Source organism: Drosophila melanogaster, chromosome X (assembly GCF_000001215.4).
Source record: "Drosophila melanogaster chromosome X".
Classification (NCBI taxonomy): domain Eukaryota; kingdom Metazoa; phylum Arthropoda; class Insecta; order Diptera; family Drosophilidae; genus Drosophila; species Drosophila melanogaster.
The window spans coordinates 22,455,722-22,473,697 of NC_004354.4; the positions used below are offsets into that span (position 1 = coordinate 22,455,722).

The 17,976-nt window shown below is 42.6% G+C and overlaps 2 protein-coding genes across 11 annotated transcripts, besides 3 other annotated features; one reads left to right on the plus strand and one right to left on the minus strand.

Moving 5' to 3' along the window:
- Positions 1-81: 81 nt before the first annotated feature.
- Positions 82-14,425, plus strand: Usp2 (Ubiquitin specific protease 2). 9 transcript variants are annotated; one of them, NM_001258871.2, is made up of 12 exons: positions 82-142; positions 1,706-1,830; positions 1,893-2,539; positions 6,679-7,551; positions 7,818-9,801; positions 10,444-10,654; positions 11,091-11,237; positions 11,298-11,511; positions 11,575-11,897; positions 11,995-12,144; positions 12,201-12,279; positions 12,391-12,754. In NM_001258871.2, exons 5-12 carry the CDS (start codon positions 8,182-8,184, stop codon positions 12,461-12,463), a joined length of 2,817 nt encoding a protein of 938 aa, NP_001245800.1. In that variant the 5' UTR covers positions 82-142; positions 1,706-1,830; positions 1,893-2,539; positions 6,679-7,551; positions 7,818-8,181; the 3' UTR covers positions 12,464-12,754. The 9 variants fall into 9 exon arrangements, with proteins under 9 accessions (NP_001245800.1, NP_728455.1, NP_728454.1 ...); NM_167777.3 differs by having other exon boundaries at positions 6,993-7,551; positions 7,971-9,801; NM_167776.3 differs by lacking the exon at positions 7,818-9,801.
- Positions 2,974-4,436: a mobile genetic element.
- Positions 14,260-16,300, minus strand: CG14613 (uncharacterized protein). 2 transcript variants are annotated; one of them, NM_001272843.1, is made up of 4 exons: positions 15,628-16,300; positions 15,421-15,566; positions 14,793-15,257; positions 14,260-14,730 (listed from the first exon to the last, which is right to left on the minus strand). In NM_001272843.1, the coding sequence occupies exons 1-3, from the start codon at positions 16,053-16,055 to the stop codon at positions 15,106-15,108; spliced, it is 726 nt and encodes a 241-aa protein (NP_001259772.1). In that variant the 5' UTR covers positions 16,056-16,300; the 3' UTR covers positions 14,260-14,730; positions 14,793-15,105. The 2 variants fall into 2 exon arrangements, with proteins under 2 accessions (NP_001259772.1, NP_608463.1); NM_134619.4 differs by having other exon boundaries at positions 14,538-15,257.
- Positions 16,301-16,614: 314 nt separating this feature from the next.
- Positions 16,615-16,705: a mobile genetic element.
- Positions 16,706-17,134: 429 nt separating this feature from the next.
- Positions 17,135-17,765: a mobile genetic element.
- Positions 17,766-17,976: the final 211 nt, after the last annotated feature.

The window sequence follows — 17,976 nt, forward strand, 5'->3', positions numbered from 1 at the left end:
GTTAGCAAGTACACCAACCATACATGCATCAGGCATAGTTCTTCGATAGTTATCGAAGAACAGTTAACCTATCTTCAAAATCTAGTGACGGTGACTTCGTTTCGGCGTGCGGCCACACTAGCAAAAAAAATAGGATTAAAAAGTGAGTTCTGTGTTGTGCAAAAAAAAATTGCTTTAATTCGACCGGAAAAAGGCCCTTTTGCGGTGCAAAACGATGATGTCGCTTGGCTGGCGTTAAAATTTGTGGGATATCATTAAGAGACGGGACTTTCGGCAGCGCGACCTCGTTCGCCTCGTGATGTTCGTTTTGCGGTCAAATTTTCACCTTCGCCACCCATCCCCTCGCCCATTTGTTTTCTATCTTAGTATGAATTTATACACTTTATATACGCATTTGCCTTTGTACATTTTTTGTGTTCCGTGGATGTATGAAAAATTCCTAATAGCCGTCGTCGTCACTTTTCCACTTTCCATTTTGAGAAAGATATTTCACTTTGCGTAATTCGTACGCTGCCTGGCGCCTGTGTGTGTGTGTGTGACCGTGTAGCCAATAGTGCTACATCGCTCGCGCGCACAATCTCGGCACTGTTTTACTACTACCCTGGCTCGCCCCCTCTCCCTCACACATTTCACTGCCAAACGTACGCGCGTGTGTGAGTGCACCTTTTAAAAATAGAATCTCATTTCGTTTCGTTTTATATATTGTTTTTGCTTTTATCACAATTATTTCGATTTTGACGTGCAAAGAATGTATGAGTTTTGTGTCTAAAGAAAGCGGCTAATCGTGGTAACCGTTGAAAAAGTTCAGCTACACCTGTGGGTACTCGCGTGCGATTGTGTGAGCTTGGATAATTCAATTTTTTTAAGTGAATGTGTGTGAATGGGCTGTAGTGTAGTTGTAGCATTTTATGAACGAAAGATCGATTCGTGAAAGTGTGGCCATCTTATGTTAGTTAAGGCCTACCACCCGCTTCTCCCATCCCCCTGCACTACACCACCCGCAGAGCCTTACACTTGTGCATGTATGTATGTAAAAGCAACGGTTTTCTCGAATGGGAGCGTAGACAGCCTGGCGGCACACACACGAACGTAACTTCATTTTAAGTGTTACCGCATAAGGACAGCCGTCCGCGTCCCACACCGCCCCTACCCAGTTCAGCCAGCCAGCGTCACACTGAAGTTGTTGTTATGGCAAACTTGAAAACGGCTTTTCTCTATTTATTACTATTTTGCGATTGTAAACAAGTGTCGATCGGTTTTCCACTCTCCGCCTAACTGTTCATCAGGGACAAATCGAAGGCCACAAATTCCCGAGATGTGCGTGGGTGTTTTTTGCGCTTGTGAAAAATCAATCGTGGGAAGGGGAAGAAAGACGAGGAGTTCCGCTTGAAGGGTTTCGCATTATCTTATGCAGAATTCAAGATAACCTTGCGCCTGCAAGCCTTCATTTCTCCAATAAGTGAATCAAATGTAAACGGACAAGGTCTTGACAATTTAGAATTGTTTGCACTACTAAAAGTACCGTCATAAAAATGTGGTTTTGATTAAAAGATGTTCCCTCATTAGATCATTTACACTGGGCATTTTCCAATCTTTTGGGTATATTTTTGATAAAGAAGTTAGAATATTATGGTCCGATTAGTATGAGGTTTTGAATTCGAATTAATTTGATAAATAGGGCCTTCTAAAATTCCATTCTTTTCAGTTTCGCCTACAACTTTAGCAGCAACAAGAACGGGTCTTAGATGTAGCACATATGCAGCCATTAAGTTTAAAACTAACCTAATCCTAGGGATATAATGCGATGATAATGTAAATAACGTGACGCAGGTGGGTACATGGACACGTTGACGCTGTGATTTCCATTAATGAAACTGAATTCCGCCGTATAGCCCACGAAAAACAGAGAAAGCGAAGCAAGACCGGAAACAAAACAGGAATCATCCGCTCAGCAATACCACGTGCTGCCAGCAGACCAAGGACACTCTCGACTTCATCCGGAACCCGGGGCTTGATCACTGCCGCTGCTGCCATTAATATGCGTGTAATTGCGCCGCGTAGATCGTCAACGTCAGCGGCGGGCAGCGGCAGTCTCTACGGTACATCGGCGGTCGGCACCTCCAGCGGCAGCACCACCAGCAGCAACTCCACCAGCGGCAGTCACCACATCAGCATCACCGGAAGCGGTGCGGTGGATCGGACCAGCGGAGGCGCCGCCACGAACGGTTACTCCCGCATATCGAGCAGCTACGACCGCGGCAGCAGTCTGTCCAAGTGGCTGCCCACCTCGTCCGGCGGCTCCAACTCGTCGGGCTACGGCAGCAGCTACTATCCCACCTCTTACTCAACGTTCTCCGCCAACAGCGGCTCCTCAAGCGCCTCGTATGCGCCGCGCTCCAGTGTGCAGAGGAGCAGCGTTGGTACCACGTCGTCAACGTCGTATATGAGCGGCGGATCCGGCAGCAGCTCGTCCGCCTACCGCACCTCCTCGTATCTGAGCGGGTCCAGCTATGATTCACCTACGTACAGCCGATACGGAGTGAGTAACACCTTGCTTACCTCATAAGATGTACCTTGATTTACGATACACCCACTCCTGGTCGATTACTCTTAAGTTTGGTGGCTGATCTCTTGGTTTTCAGTAATATCTCTATGCGAATCCTGTATGCTGGGCCCCTGGTATAACTCTACTCACTGCCTTATCCCCGAAATCATCATGTGTTATGTATCTGCATATTTGGTGAATACGCATTTTATTCAATATGAAAGCTCGATAAATTGGTGTGAAGGCAGTTAATCAGTAGCATGAAGTTTAATGTTATGTTGTTTAATTCGAATATAGTCAAAAACATCAAATCCTATTCACTTAAAAGATAATTTGCAATGCGATTTAGAAATATGTCATTAAAGGTCAACATAATGTCTTGATTTGAATCGATTTGATGGTTGCTTTAAGTACTTGTACATTCAAAGAAATAGCAGTGCAAGAGAAACTAAGAAATACAACGGTATTTTTCCATGTCCCTTTTCGGGATCGACCTTTTATTCCACCTTTTTTTGTAAAATGGAATGTTTAGATAGAAAAAAAAAGTCCCGTTAGTTTTTCGTGTTCTCCTTATTTTATTTACATTCTTGAGCAAATTCACAACTTTTAGGCTGTTCATTAAAATAGCAGTGTCTGGTTTTCTCAAACGTAAAGTCCCGAAATTATCAATATTTTCTAAAAAGTGTGTTTGGTTAAGTTAATTCGTATATTTAAAAGATCAAAAAATTAAAATAAATAAAAAATATATATTTTAGTGGGTAGAGGACAGCACTACTCCCAGAAGAAAAGAATGTTAATTCTTAAGCTAAGAAAGGAAGGAAAAACATATAAGGACATTCAAAAAACCATTGAATGTTCTGCGAAAACCGTGGTTCCATCGTAAATCCACAGATATCGATGAGGATCGACGCGTAGTTCGTTGCAGCAAAGTGAATCCTTTTGCATCATCTAGGGACATAAAGTCTGAGCTGAATCATTGACGTTACAATTCGAAGACGACTATTGAATCAAAATCAAAAGAAAATCAATAGTTCACGAAAGGTTTCCCTACTTAGTCCAAGGCATATTAAGGCAAGGTTAGGCTTCGCTAAAACCTACCTAAACTGGCCAGTCTCCAAATGGCGTAATATCCTTTGGACTGATGGTTCAAAAATAGTGCTATTTGGAGGAATTGGTTAACTACAGTATATCTGACGACCTCCAAACACGGAGTACCACCCAAAACACTCACTCAATCCTGTATCCTGTATCCTGGTATGGGTTTGTTTTTTTTTTACAAAGGTATGAGTCCATAACATATGATTATGCGATTATATGATATGGTATTATAGACCAAAACGCATATGTAAATATACATAGTGATTTCTTACTCTCATATGCCCTTAAAATGGACAGGCCAACAGGATAATCGGCTGATACTTGGTTCACCCAAAATAAAATAGAGGTAATGCCGTGGCCAGCACAATCTCCCGATTTAAACCCGATTGAAAACCTCTGGGGGGCATTTAAATATAAGTGTCGAAGAACTCTCCGACGTCTAAGGCTCAGTTTTAACAAGTAGAGCAGGATGCATTGTCAAAACTTCCCCTCAAACGTTGCCAGGACCTGGTGGACTCCATGCCAACCAAGTATTAGACCCTAATTAGACACATTAAAAAGAAAAACTAAGTTAGTTCTATGTCTAAGTTGAATTTTGTTACAATTTTTTATAGCACTGCTATTTCAGTGAACATCAAAAGGTCTGCCTATTATGTTGTCTAAAATCTATATTTCTTTTACTATTGAAGAAATAAAAGTGAAACATTTTTTGAATTGTTTAAAATTAAATACCTAATGAGATTATAAAAAAAATTGCCCAAGCACTGCTAATTTTATGAACACAGCTGTACATACATACATATATTAAGTGAATTCGAGTTTGGCTTCAATGAATTAGATTTATAGCTAAGTAATGATTTGAAAATTACAATATTAATAAAAGTTCTAGCATATAGGTCAGGATGTATAAGGCATACATTTCAGAGTAACAACTCGATTTGCAAAGCCTTCGGCCTTCACCCATTTTAAAATCCCATTGACATTTGCATCATGTATTATGCCTGTATCTGTTCTATCAGTTATATCCGCGCAAATATTACATTTGTTGGTAATCCGCTTTCGGTTATATGCATTCGATCCCGAGAATAAACCTCCACAACAGACTACACTCACTCATAGCTCATAGTTCATGCGACCACGACGGCCCTATTTGTGGTGATCCTATTCCCGTCCCCAAACCCCACGGGCGCATTTACGAAACCCGTCCATTAATCCAGCCGGATTACCCGCCTATTTTGGTGTTACTTTATCCCTTAGACCTGATAGTTTCTTCTTTGGTGGCCTTTAGAATATTTCATTTTGGCATTATCGTTTGCTGATTATATCGTTTTGTTTGTGTTGTACTTTGTGATTGCAACAACGAAACACCTTACACCCATTCAAATTCACCCATGCACGCCCACATAATCGACATAGTCGACAAGCACTCACGCACTGGGAAATAGTGTATGTATTTTGTCTAGCCGTGGGACAAATGCCAGGTTTTATACCTACGATAACGGACCTCGGTACAGTAGTCGCTCCTTAGCAATGACAGTTTGGAAATTACGCGCTCCATACGCTCGTGGAGCCCACGAACATACATGTCTTTTGACCTTTAAAATGATAAGAAAACCTCATGTAAAGTTATTCGGTATCTCTTTACTTTTTTTTAGAAACTAATTGTGTAGAAAGTTCTTCGTCGTACAGATAAATCAATGGATAAAATAAACCAAGAATAATACAAATGACCAATAATGGTACACATATTTTTAACTTTTAAACAGATTTCCTGTTTAAGTATGATTAGTTTGCTTCAATACATGCAGATGAGATAGCGTGAACAAATATGTAATAGGTTGATGCCAAATAGAAACGTTGCACAGAAGTTGAATCTTAACTTTCAGCTAAACATGATCCCTATAATGGAGCGACTACTATAGCCAGATGTCAAAGCAACCCATCCAGCTCCAGGGCGCCACTTGTCCAGTTGGCTAGCTCTCTGCAAATATGACCAAGTGCGTCATTCTTCATGCACTGAGCACAATCACAGTCGCAGTCACTGTTCAAGTCACGTTCACAGTGACAGCCACATTCCATTGGCATCAGACGAAGAGTGCGTGTGTGTGTGTGTGTGAACTGAGCTGAACAGAACAGAGCTGCGAACCACTTGTTGGCACAGATCCAATGGCACAAAAAAAAAAAAAAAAAAAGCAACAGCCGAATGACAACACCGAAATACCGGGAATATAACGGCAAAAGGTTGCAGCACCAACAATTGTGTCCCATCCCCCATCCCCCTCTAACCGCCTTGCGAATTTGTAACAAGGTTAATGCAATGGGGCTAGCGCTATCTCTGTCTCTGTCTCTGCCTGCCCGTGCATGTGTGGGTGGATGGGTGGTCGAGTGTGTGTGCGTGCGTGCCGCAGAGCACACCACATGTGGGGTTTACTATGCTTCGCGATTTTTGGGATGCAAGGGTAAAGAAAACAAAAGCAATCGCAAGGTGCGCCCCCTGTCATTTCACACTTGTAGTCATAACTTTCGGTTACCTCTTGGTAAAGTTTCTAAAGTTTGTGTTAACAAGAACCAGCACACGTGGCAAGTTCTATTAGTGAGGTCATTACTACTGCGTTTAAAACTTGAATGGTTTTCATCAAGCATAATCATCATTGGGAAGTGCACATCGGAAATACTGGTACTCTAAAATCGTGTTATCATCAGGACCTGATCCCATATTTCTTTAGACTGTATCATTTTCGTTTCATTTGTGTATAAATCCAGCCATTGATCATATCATTGATGTTTCTTTTCTTTACATTTTGTTTTTGTCGTATACTTTTTGCCATTGAAAACATAAACATAACACATGTTTTATCGTTGCCGTTTACTGTTACAACGTTACCGCCTACCGATACTCCAATTCGAAAAACAAAAACCACCACCACAAATTCATTGACACCTGTAAATGTTTCGCAAAACCACTCGTCAAAATATTCAAAATTGAAAATCCAACAAAAAAAAAAACAAAAAAAAAAACCGAACCGAAACTAAAGTTACCGCGCAAAGCGGCGTCCAGAATTACCACCAACGGGGACAGCTTGAGCGGATCGGCCAAGAGGGAGGACTACGGTCTACGGCGTGGTCATGATACCGTCAAGAAACCACCGATCAGCGGAGGGAGTGTTGGCCACAACTGCAGCAGCAGCACTGCGAGTAGAGACACCAAAGCCGTCGATGGCAACAAACGGCTGTCCAGTTCATCCTCATCTCCATCGCTGGCCCGTTTGGTGGCCACCTCCGGACTGGACATTTATGAAAAGTACAGTCCGGCCAACTATAAACCCAACTGTGAACTGTCACGTTCCAGGTCGGGGCATTCTGAGACGGATCTAGAAAACGGAAGCAACAAGGAGACGACGCCCACCTGTACGGTGACCCTGGATAGGCCATGGAGCAGCACCAGTCGATACAGCCGCCTGTACAGGAACAGCAGCGATGCAGGAGGGGACTCCTCGGCTTCCGCGAAAAAATTGGGCTCCGGCAAGTACTCGATTAGCAGCAGCAGTAGCAGTGGCGATGTGCCCACGGCCACCTTTACACTCCGAAGCAAACGCACGCGGCGCAATCAAGCGGAGGAGGTACCCACGAGCACGGGAGTAGAGCAGGCAGGCCCAGCAGCTCCACCACCGACGCCACCACCACCGCCACCACCTCCACCACCCACAAATGGCCACAAGCCGGCTGAATCGAATGGCGGACTGGAAGCCAAATTAAACGGTCTATCTCTGCTCTCAACTTCACCCAAAAGAAATGCCATTTACGAACGAAATCAGGAGACCGCCGATGATGCAGGTGTTAGCCAGGATACTGCGGACAATGCCGATGTGAGCACCTCGGCCACATTTAAGCTAAACGACAGCAGCAAGGTAAAAGCTTTTGTCCACAAGTAAAACGGAGACTAGAAGTGCTGCCCCAAAAAAACGAAAACCAAACTAATTGCATGTGCCAACACAACCTGAACAACTATGGCGTTTGCGATCAAATAAGAAACCATTTAACCCCTAACCCAGCATTAACCATTGACCACCTTACTTCATTTTATTCAAATTCAAATTCCACCTTCTGTGTGTTCATCAGTCAGCCCAGCAAAAGCCGATCATTTAATCAAGTCTACATTTTTATGTATTTTTAGCTTAACTCTTGCAGATTGCGACCCTTCTAACTTAAACTAAACTCAAAAATCAAGCCCAACTAAACGCCAGGCTAACTAATAATACTTCTAACTAAAATCAAGCCCCCTATAAAACCGTCATAAGATCATCCAAATACCATTTGATTAGGATAGAGTGCGGAGCAGGACAGGATCTTCCTGTTAGTCGAGAGTAGTTTATACGTGGCAGGCGGCGAGGAAACAAACAAACACTACACAAAATCTCGTATCCGGTCAACCATAGGCCGGCCACATAAATTTACGCTACAACACTATAGCCACAAGAGGAGCTGCTGCAGCATAGAGAGAGGGAGAGAAAAAGAGAGTGCGGTGACCATCCCGTCGAATGATGTTAGACATTAAGAAGACCAGAGGATTCCACAAGATTCCACAGGCATCCAAATTACAGTCAACAACGAAAACATCATCAGTAGTAGCCACATCAGCATCAAGTCAAAACGAAGTGCCATCACCAGGAGGATCGGCTGGATCAAAAGTTGGAGCTACCAATCCAGTGCGAGCGGCCAACCAGCGCTTCTTCCTAGTGTCCAGCTACAAGGACCCCACATTTCTGAAGGCCGAATGCGACCTGGCCCATGCCCATGTGACAACCAGCAAAGTGAAAACCACGTTGCAACCGCACCGGCGGAGTCGTGCTGGTGAGGATTCAAGGAACAACAACTACAACACTAGCCGGGCACCAACGCTGATTAATATGCGACGCCCGTCTCTGTTCAATGGCAATCAGCAACCAACCACCACCAACAGCACCACCATCAACAACACCACCAGCAGGAACACCACCAGTAACACCAGCAACGGGGTGCTCAAGTACAGCGTGCGCTCCACGACGGCAACTGCAACTTCAACGTCTACCAGGAACTACGGCAAGCTGAAACCGCTCAATAACAACCAAACGACCGCTGGAGTAGCTATGATGAATGGACACACCAATAATAATAACAACAACACCAGAAACAGCAGCAACATCAACAACGGTGGCAATAACAACATGCAACGCCAACAACAGCAGCACGATGACATAAGCTTCATAGACAGCGATGATCCGCCGGCAACTGGTGGCCCTGAAGCCGGAATATCGACAACCAAGACGAGCATTTGTTACTTCAAGCCCATCACCCCGCCGCTGCAGCTGCGGCACGAGCAAAATCAAGTTCAGCAACAGGAAGAACAGCCGCAGCCCAGCAGCTCCAAGTCTGCCAGCCATCGCTATCCACGACCCAAGTCCACTATTATAGCATCGGCCCACTCGAATTTTGCGGCCAGCTTTGAGAAGTTTAGTGGTGGCCTCTATAGGCAGACCAATGGCGAGACGAACATTGAGAGCAAGACCAGTAGCAATGCCAGAAGATACGGCATTGATTCATTGAGTATTAAGGCCTCGATAGAGAAGTTCAACAACCTCAGTGGCCAGAAGAGACAAAATCCGGGCTCTGGATCAGGTATAGGACCTGGCAGTGCTACAGCGTCCGGTTTAGGAGGAGGACGGCTGTCTGTGGCTAGCCGTAGCAATCACGGATCGCAGGCAGGCGGTAGCAGCAGCAATCTGCAGCAGCGCTACAGCAGCGATCTGGACAACATACGCGTGGCGGCTGGGTATAGTAGTTCCCTGACCAGAGCAGCCTATCGGACTACAGCCACAATGAATAGTGTTAGCACACCGGTAGCGGTAACCTCTGAACTAGGCGGTCCTATTAGTGGCGATGGAGGAGAAACCGCCACGGCAATGGGTCAGCCCACAAGCAAGGTAACGGTGAGGGGTGCTCACAGCAACCGGCAGCCAATCGAATGCGATAGCGTGGTCTTGACCAACAAGGCAAGCAAGGATGCAACGACAGCGGCAACACCTACTGTTGCCACTGCCACAGCAACACATACACCAGCCACGTCTTCCGTATCCACAGTCACAGTCACCGCCGCAGCTCCAAACTCCGCCAGCGATAGTGTAAGTCGGTCCTTGGCCAGGTCACCGATCAGTTCAGTTTAGTATTATTTACTGTCTCAATTCCGTTTTCTTATAAGTATTAAGATATTTGAAATTCTTGCACTTGTCAAGAGAAAGCAACTGAAATTACGAAAAGAATCTGTAGCTAGAACATGTATTTACTTCATCCCTCTTTTGGATTCATCACACACTATTTTCCTTTGTTAACGTCTGCCTTTTCTCGCTATCAATTTGTTGCGTTTGTGTTATCCTTTGCATGCTGGTCTACTATCGCTCTCTGTACTCACTCTTCATGTGCATTATGAAACACAGAAAACACCTGTACTAACTTCGACTTATAGTTGTTTTTCTTTAATCTCTGACTGTTTACCTGCTAGTTGCTTTAATTAACTAACTTAACCTTACCCTTAATACTCAAACTTTCGCCCGAGCCTTTAGACAGTTATAGATTATCAGTGATGGGAATGTTGTTAGCAAGTCGGAAATTGGGAATTACTTTATAGGATTTTGAAATATACAAAAACTAATGGAAGAATCGAATGTCCCCATCACTGGAAATCATTCGCTAGGTTACTATTGCGTTCGGGCACTTGAATGAAAACTCAATTGATATTCACATAAGATAGTTTCTCTGTTGCACAGACGTTGGCGAGAAGTGGCACTGGGAGTAGCAGCACTGCCCGGAGCGTCCTGCCGCCCATGACGCCTACGTCAAGTCGGTACTGGGATCGGGACAGCGGCACCAGCCGCAGCAGCATAGGCACCTCCTCCGCACTGAACTCGTCATCCCTGAAACATAACTCGGATGATGGCTACAAGACCGCCTCCTCTTCGCGGGATGAGAAGTCCGAAGGTGGGTAGAGTATTATGGATATGATTCGCTTTTATTTGCCGCATTTGTTGTCAATAATAATCTTAGAACGTCCAGGTTGGCATAGAAAATAGAGTTGTTCCGTTCCGTTTCCTGCCAATCGTAGTAACTAAACGTGAAAACGTTAGGTTCGTTTTTATTTGCTTTAACACGTCAATCCGAAAATAACTATATCTGTAAACAAAAAATTCTAGTGAAATTCAATGTAAAATCTAATAGTATAAACTTGGAACAAAAACATTTCCTCGAGAAATAGTAACGTTGCAGAGGTGTAAGAAAAAGGCCAAAGGACGGGGGAGGATGGTATTGTCTTCCATTGACGAATGCAACCCCATGCATCCCGATTGGGGAGTAAAAACCTCGGCTATGCCGGCCCCCTGACCATTGAGAATAATTTCTATCCCTTTTCTGCAAACAGGTCTGTGCGGTCTGCGAAACATTGGGAACACTTGCTTTATGAACTCGGTCATCCAGTGCCTGAGTCACACTCAAGAGCTGACCCGCTTCTTGCGGTCGCACCACGGCTCTCGTTCGTTATCCACCAAGGATCAGCAGATACTCCACGGTTAGTTTGTTGATAGATTGGCACATTATTCTTTTTTTTTTACCCCCCTTGCGTTTGCAGAATTTGCCAAACTCATTCAGGAGATGTGGACCGCTAACGTGCACACGGTGACGCCCATGGAGCTAAAGAGGGCGTTCTCGACCAAACATCGCATGTACAGCGACTACAACCAACAGGATGCGCAGGAGTTCCTGCGTTTTTTCCTTGACTCGCTGCATTCGGCCCTCAATTCGGGCGTCAAGGGTGAGACGCTCAACATTGACGATAATCTCAGGTGGGTCTTTATTGATTGGTTTGTATAATCTGCCCACTAATGCCGTTTATGATTAACCTGTAGTGACAATAAGAAGGCGGACTTGACCTGGGAGTGGTATACGCGGCACGAGAACTCTCTGGTGCGCGACCTGTTTGTGGGTCAGCTCAAAAGCACACTGAAGTGCACCACCTGCGGTAACACCAGCGTCACCTTTGATCCGTTCTGGGATCTGAGTGTACCGTTGCCGTCTTCGTCCCGCTGCAAGCTAGAAGCTTGCCTCGACCTCTTTATCCGCGAAGAGGTCCTTGACGGCGACGAAATGCCCACGTGCGCCAAGTGCAAGACACGGCGAAAATGCACCAAGAGCTTCACCATTCAACGTTTCCCCAAATATCTTGTTATACGTAAGTTTTCACATTCCCGTTTGTAATTCAATATATAATTTATAATTCAAGCAAGGTTATAATACAAGGAAAATACAATCTATTTGCATATTTACAGACCTAAAACGCTTTTCGGAGACACGCTGGAGCAAGCTGTCCAACATCGTTGAATTTCCCACATCAGACAGCGAGCTGAACATGGGCTCCTATGGCGCCAACTCCAACTCGAATGTGCATTACTCGCTCTATGCGATATCCAATCATATGGGTGAGTTCCACGTATACTTGTGGATTTCAGTGCACTTATCAATACATATCCAACAGGGTCAACGGCTGGTGGTCATTATGTTGCCCTTTGCAAGCATCCAGTTTCCCGCAAGTGGCACGAATTTAATGATAATATGTAAGTATGATTTCCTTTGTATTAATACCCGCCAACTAAACCTATTGCACCGCACCTACGAATTTGATTTTCTTTAAAGTTGTTAACCGAGTTTTCTCCTTCATTTTGCAGAGTCAGCGATGCCTTGTCCGAAAACCATCTCGTTTCATCCAGTGCCTATATTCTTTTCTACGAGCGTACGTAAGGCCCAATCGGTGCTCTACGTGCAGCACTCTGCATATAGCGATGGAAATCAAGATGACCATGGGGTAGGATGAAAGCAGAAGGAAATGAATCAAACGAACTTTTAGAAACGCTTCGTAGAATTGCATACAAACAATTTACTTAATTTAACTCAACTTAAAAGCAAAACAAACTAACTCCTAACTTAAAGCAGAAACCAAAACAAAAACGGAAAAGCTGAAGAAAAGTGCATAAAAAAACCAGAACAAATGTACATAAACAAAAACGAACTTCGATGGCTAAACTATACAACAAAAGGAACAAGAATAAAACTCCGACGAAAAACAATGAATCTGTGCAATAACAACTTTCGGCAAACCAAGCAACCTCAAGCCCCAGGATAAACGAAAGAGAAACTAATGCTAACTAGTAACAGGAATTCTTTTGTAAGGATACTGAAAGCTATCAGCGATATATGTTTCAATATTTCTCCCTTTCTAAGTGTTATTTAATTAAAACTAAATTTGCAATTTGCATCGACGTACTCTCCCTGTCTCTTTTTTCGCTCGTCACTCTATATCTCTCTCTATTTAATTGAATCCATTGGTTTGCCGAAGGAAAGTGCCCTGTGGTTGTGTGTAAAAATAAAGAAGTAAAATAGAGCGTGGGAAAAGAAACTGAATATAAATTTTCAATTCGTCTTGTGCAATATATTTCATAATAATACAAAAAAAAAAAAAAAATAACTGTAATAAGCACTGCAAGCTAAAGACGGTTCAAGCCAAAAAATAAAAGAAAACAAAACGCAATCGCGCCACAAATATCTCCATAGCTAAGGGAAAAAGCTTTTTAGCAACTAAAATAAAAAGTAATATTAATTAATTGATAAATGAGCAACAAATTGAATGAAAGGGGCCGCGAAGTGAAGCTGAAATCTGAATTGTGAAAACGTACTTATGATAATTGCTAGTAGTACAATTTAAAAAAAAAAAAAAAGGTTAACAGCAACAACACCAAAAATCCATTGTTATCCCCTGGCCAAGACACCTACCAACCAAGATTCAGCCCATGTAATAAGGGGTGATTTCCGCAACGAGACAGCACCCGGTAACAGGGAATTTTCCCAGGCTACAAAAGACCGTTTCGAAGTTCGTTTTAATGTTATACAATTTCTTGTGTTTTTATTTTGATTGGCTTGCGAAAAAGCTACCAAAACTAGTCTCAAAGAAGAAAGGTTTACATACGAAGCCACCACTTAACGAAATACACTTTTAATTTGTTTGAATTTGTGCGTATTTTGTAGTTTAAATCAAGTTTTTCTACAACCCAGCAATCCTACTTATAATTGCTATACACATTTTTGTTGCTTGTTTTGTTTTTATACCTACATATATAATATATCTTATGTAATTTATTTATTGTATTTATGTAAAGGATATGAAGAAATACACTCAAACACCTACACTTACACTCAGCGAAACAGGATGTGTACATAATGTAACTTGTTTCCAACAGATTCACGAAGAACTATACAAGCTTCAACTACAACCACACTGAAATTTGGACGAAAAATAATAAATGAATCCAAGACACATTATTTATTTTTTTGTAAAGAAAGTGCAACACTTTCTTTTGGCTTAAATATTAGTTACGATTTTAATTGTTGGATATTTTACTAACGTTACAGAAAAACTAAAAAGGAAAGCAAAAAATCATTAAAACACTAAGAGAAGACGGAAAAATAAACGCAAAAGCAAAATTTAAAAATAAACATTTTGAAATCTGTTTTATTCATCTCATCGATTTCATTATCGACCAGGGCTGCAGTCAAGTGCAATAACACAACTTAATAACAACTAAAGTATTTTAATATTTCTGTTTTTGTACATTTCCAAATATTTTTTTAAATGATTTTACTTATCAGGCATATATTGTGTGTCGTAGTAACATCATTCATATGATTCCATCCTTCGGAAATAGAATTGGGCATCCTAACAAAACTAAATTAATAAAACTAACATTTCATTATACAGAGTATATGTCAACAATTTAAACTTCATTTCGTGCGATTAGGGTCACACCCAGAACTAGAGGCTCTGCTTCTTTTTATTTATACTTTAATTTAAAAGTTAGGTTTTTGTTTGCGACAACATTCTCACATTTACAAAATATATCTATAAATAACGACTACTGAACTCCACGTTCAGCGGCTCTGTTTTGGGTTTCTTTGTGAAATAAGATTTGGTTTCCCATTGGGGACGTCCCGCCGTTTCGTAACTGCAGCAGAAACTATAGGCAAAGTACATATTGAGTGTGTATCTGAATATATGGGATGGGATTGAAGGGATTACGGCTATTTAACTGTGGTTAGTGGGCGTGTGTGCATCGGCAACTCAGTGCGGTGGCTGCGGCTTCTGCGATCGACTGTGATTCCGGACAAGAGTTATGTTCGTTTGAGCACCAGTGCCAGCAAGAACGGCGGCAGTTTAACAAAAAAGACAACAGGTCAACTGCTCGCCGCTCGCCGGCGTCCGGTCGCTGCTGGTCGCCGATCCCTTGGGGCATTGACAGTGGCAGCAGCGGCGGCGGCGGTTTAGGATCTAGTGACTGTGGCAAAGGCAACGACACCACTGAAGTCGGAATGTGTTTGCCCGTGGCCGTGGATCATTCTCTCTCGTCCTTCTCTGCCTTGTCCGCCTTAGCGCTTGCCCGGGTGGCCTTCTTGTCCTCGTACATCTTTATTAGCTCGCTTTTTGTGGGCATGGGCTTAATGTAGCCGTGTTGCACCAGGTACTTAATGGATACGGTTGTACACCCTGCAAAACGGTTAAAGCGGATAAGCTTAAATGATTCTTATTACAAAAATTTAAGTTATGCGTGAAATTTTAGCATAATCTGTTCCAAAGAAGTTCGCATCAAAAGGCCACAATAAAGTTTTTTGAAAAAAGGCATCTGATGTTAGTCAAAGCTGAAGCTTACCCAAAGTAAGGGCGTAGCGCAGGGGCGTGGCCACTTTATAGCACAGATAGGCGATGGCGTAGTGCCCCATATCCGAGCCCTGCACCTTCTCAATGATGTTCTCGCTCAAGTGGATGTACTGCAGCAAAGCGGGCACATCGACGCCACTGCAATGGGAGGGATTCATATAGGGTTTGAACGGAACGGTTTCTGGGGTATGGTACGCACCTCTTTGACAGGTAGTAGAAGCCTCCAAACCAGCCCACTGACGTGAGCACGTGCACCGGGATGAGCACGTACCAGTACTGTTTGTACATGTGCTTGAACTTGGCGAACAAACCCATGTTTGCCGCCTCGCCAAAGAGTTCGCTGGAGGTGGTGCTGTTGGTGGCCTTCAAATCCTTGCCGCCGGCTGACGAGTTGTTAATGGCGGGCGCTGGTGCAGCCGCCGCCGGGTTCGCCGACTTGTGGTTGAAGCGGATGTTGACGGTGGGCAGGAGCAGGTTACGGCGATTCGCGAGAGGCCAGGAATCACTAGCCAGACTTGTTGGACTAGTCTCGGACATCGTCGACAGGCACCTTGAGTGGGCGCCACCGAACAGCCGCAAGGAGCAGGCAAGCAATCGCTGGCGCGACAGAAAGACCACTGTTGCCATAATTGAACCTGTATTGGCCAATACTCTACAGGAATTAACCAATATGCAACGTGCCGGGCTGGTCCTCGCAGAGGGTGCTCTTCTATTGGCAGCAGCGGCTCAAGATTTACCACTTCCCGATTCTCCTGGGGACTATTCCACACGCACGTTCCCACGCAGAGCCGGCTCAATTCAGTTTATTAAATATCTTCTGATTTCACCTGGCCTGCTGCAGTCATCGGGCTATCGGTTTTCGATAACTGAGAAAAAGCACTAGATGTTAAGTAACAGGGCTGGCGATAGTAGGCATAAAAAGCTTTTCTATTTTCAATTCTACGCATTTGTATTTCTCAACTAACAAATTGCTGAGTAGTTTAAAATCGAATTATCCTTAAGGTCTCTCAAATAGCTATTGTTTAAAGATAGCACCAGTCTTAACCAAGATTACATATCTGGGCCTCAACGATTTAGATCTTATAAGGAGAAATGAATCTTCTTAAACTTTTACGCCCTTGATATTTAATTGCATTAACCAAAGGGCTTAGGATGCGTGAGATATGTACATATTTGTCGAAGAGTCTCTGCCGCGCATCAAAAGAATAGAAAAGGCGCGTGCCAAGCAGAAACGCGCAATTACTAGAAATGTCGTTATATTTAAATGATCTGCGACATATGTATGTATTTATACCCATTGATAAGAAGGGTAAACCTAATTTGTTGAAAAATAAAAATCCTTACTAAGCGATCTCAACATTAAGATATGTACATATGTTGTTTGCTTCGAATATAAAAGCCGGAAAATCGCCACGACCACGTTTTAAAAAAACATTTGGATTTCTTTTGGATATAATTTCAGTACATAATTTTAGTGGCCAATTTAACGGATAAGCCAATGCAAATAACAAATAAGTACATGTATAGGTACACAAAAAACTATTGTACAATTCAACAAATACATAGATACAATTCTACACTGTTGAAAAAAAATTGTTCCTGTACAATGCGAATGTCTTCTACCGAAAGTAACGGGATCTAATCGCCCATCCACTCTATGCATATTTTTCGTGAGCGCATTATGAATTGCACACTACATACAGATAGTCAAGAAATTGTTTGCACAATGAAAATAAATTGTATTTTCTGCCTTTCAATGCAATATTAAGGGCTTTTTGTTTACCTTTATGGATTTTTTTTATTTCCATTTATTTTTTTATATGTTTTTTATCAATATGTAAAAAATAATAACAAAACTATTAACAATGAACGAGAAAAACAACTAAATCTAAGCTTGCACAGATTTCACACTGTAAAGAAATTGTTTGCACACTTTTCTTTTGTTTTCTATTTTGCTCCTATTCCGAGGAATTTCGATAATCAAACGATACATAATCGTCATTTACGCTTTATGCGTTGTGTGGGTGGCAGATTTGGTTTTGAAATTTGCCAAATTGAGCATTGTTCAAGTTAGTTTTGTAAAATTTAAAAATGCCTGGCAAACGATTGAGTTTTGAAGTAGTTTAACTGATTTTTTATAATCACCATTTGGGAAAATTTGTTAAAGAATTGTCAGAAATGTTTTCTGCATCGCGGAGAACAATTTAAAATGTTATTAATCGCGCAAAAAACGAGGGCAGATTGGATTCAAAATGTGGAGAAGGACGTAAAAATAAAATTTTCAACCGTTCAGACCGACTTATTATGCGAAAAATTTATGAAAATCCGCAAATATCCGCAACTATGCATGATCATTGAGTCAGTCACAAATAAACTCATATCCGCATAAATACTAAGAATTTAAAAATTCTTATATAAACTATGTAAATGTAGAATTTAGAAAAATTGTCAAAATATGACAATGGAATAAGGGGATTTCAGCTAGCTTGGGCTTTCAAGCGTGTTCCCCACGTAACAGAGTGCTGTTAGGCGCAGCACGCTGAAAACG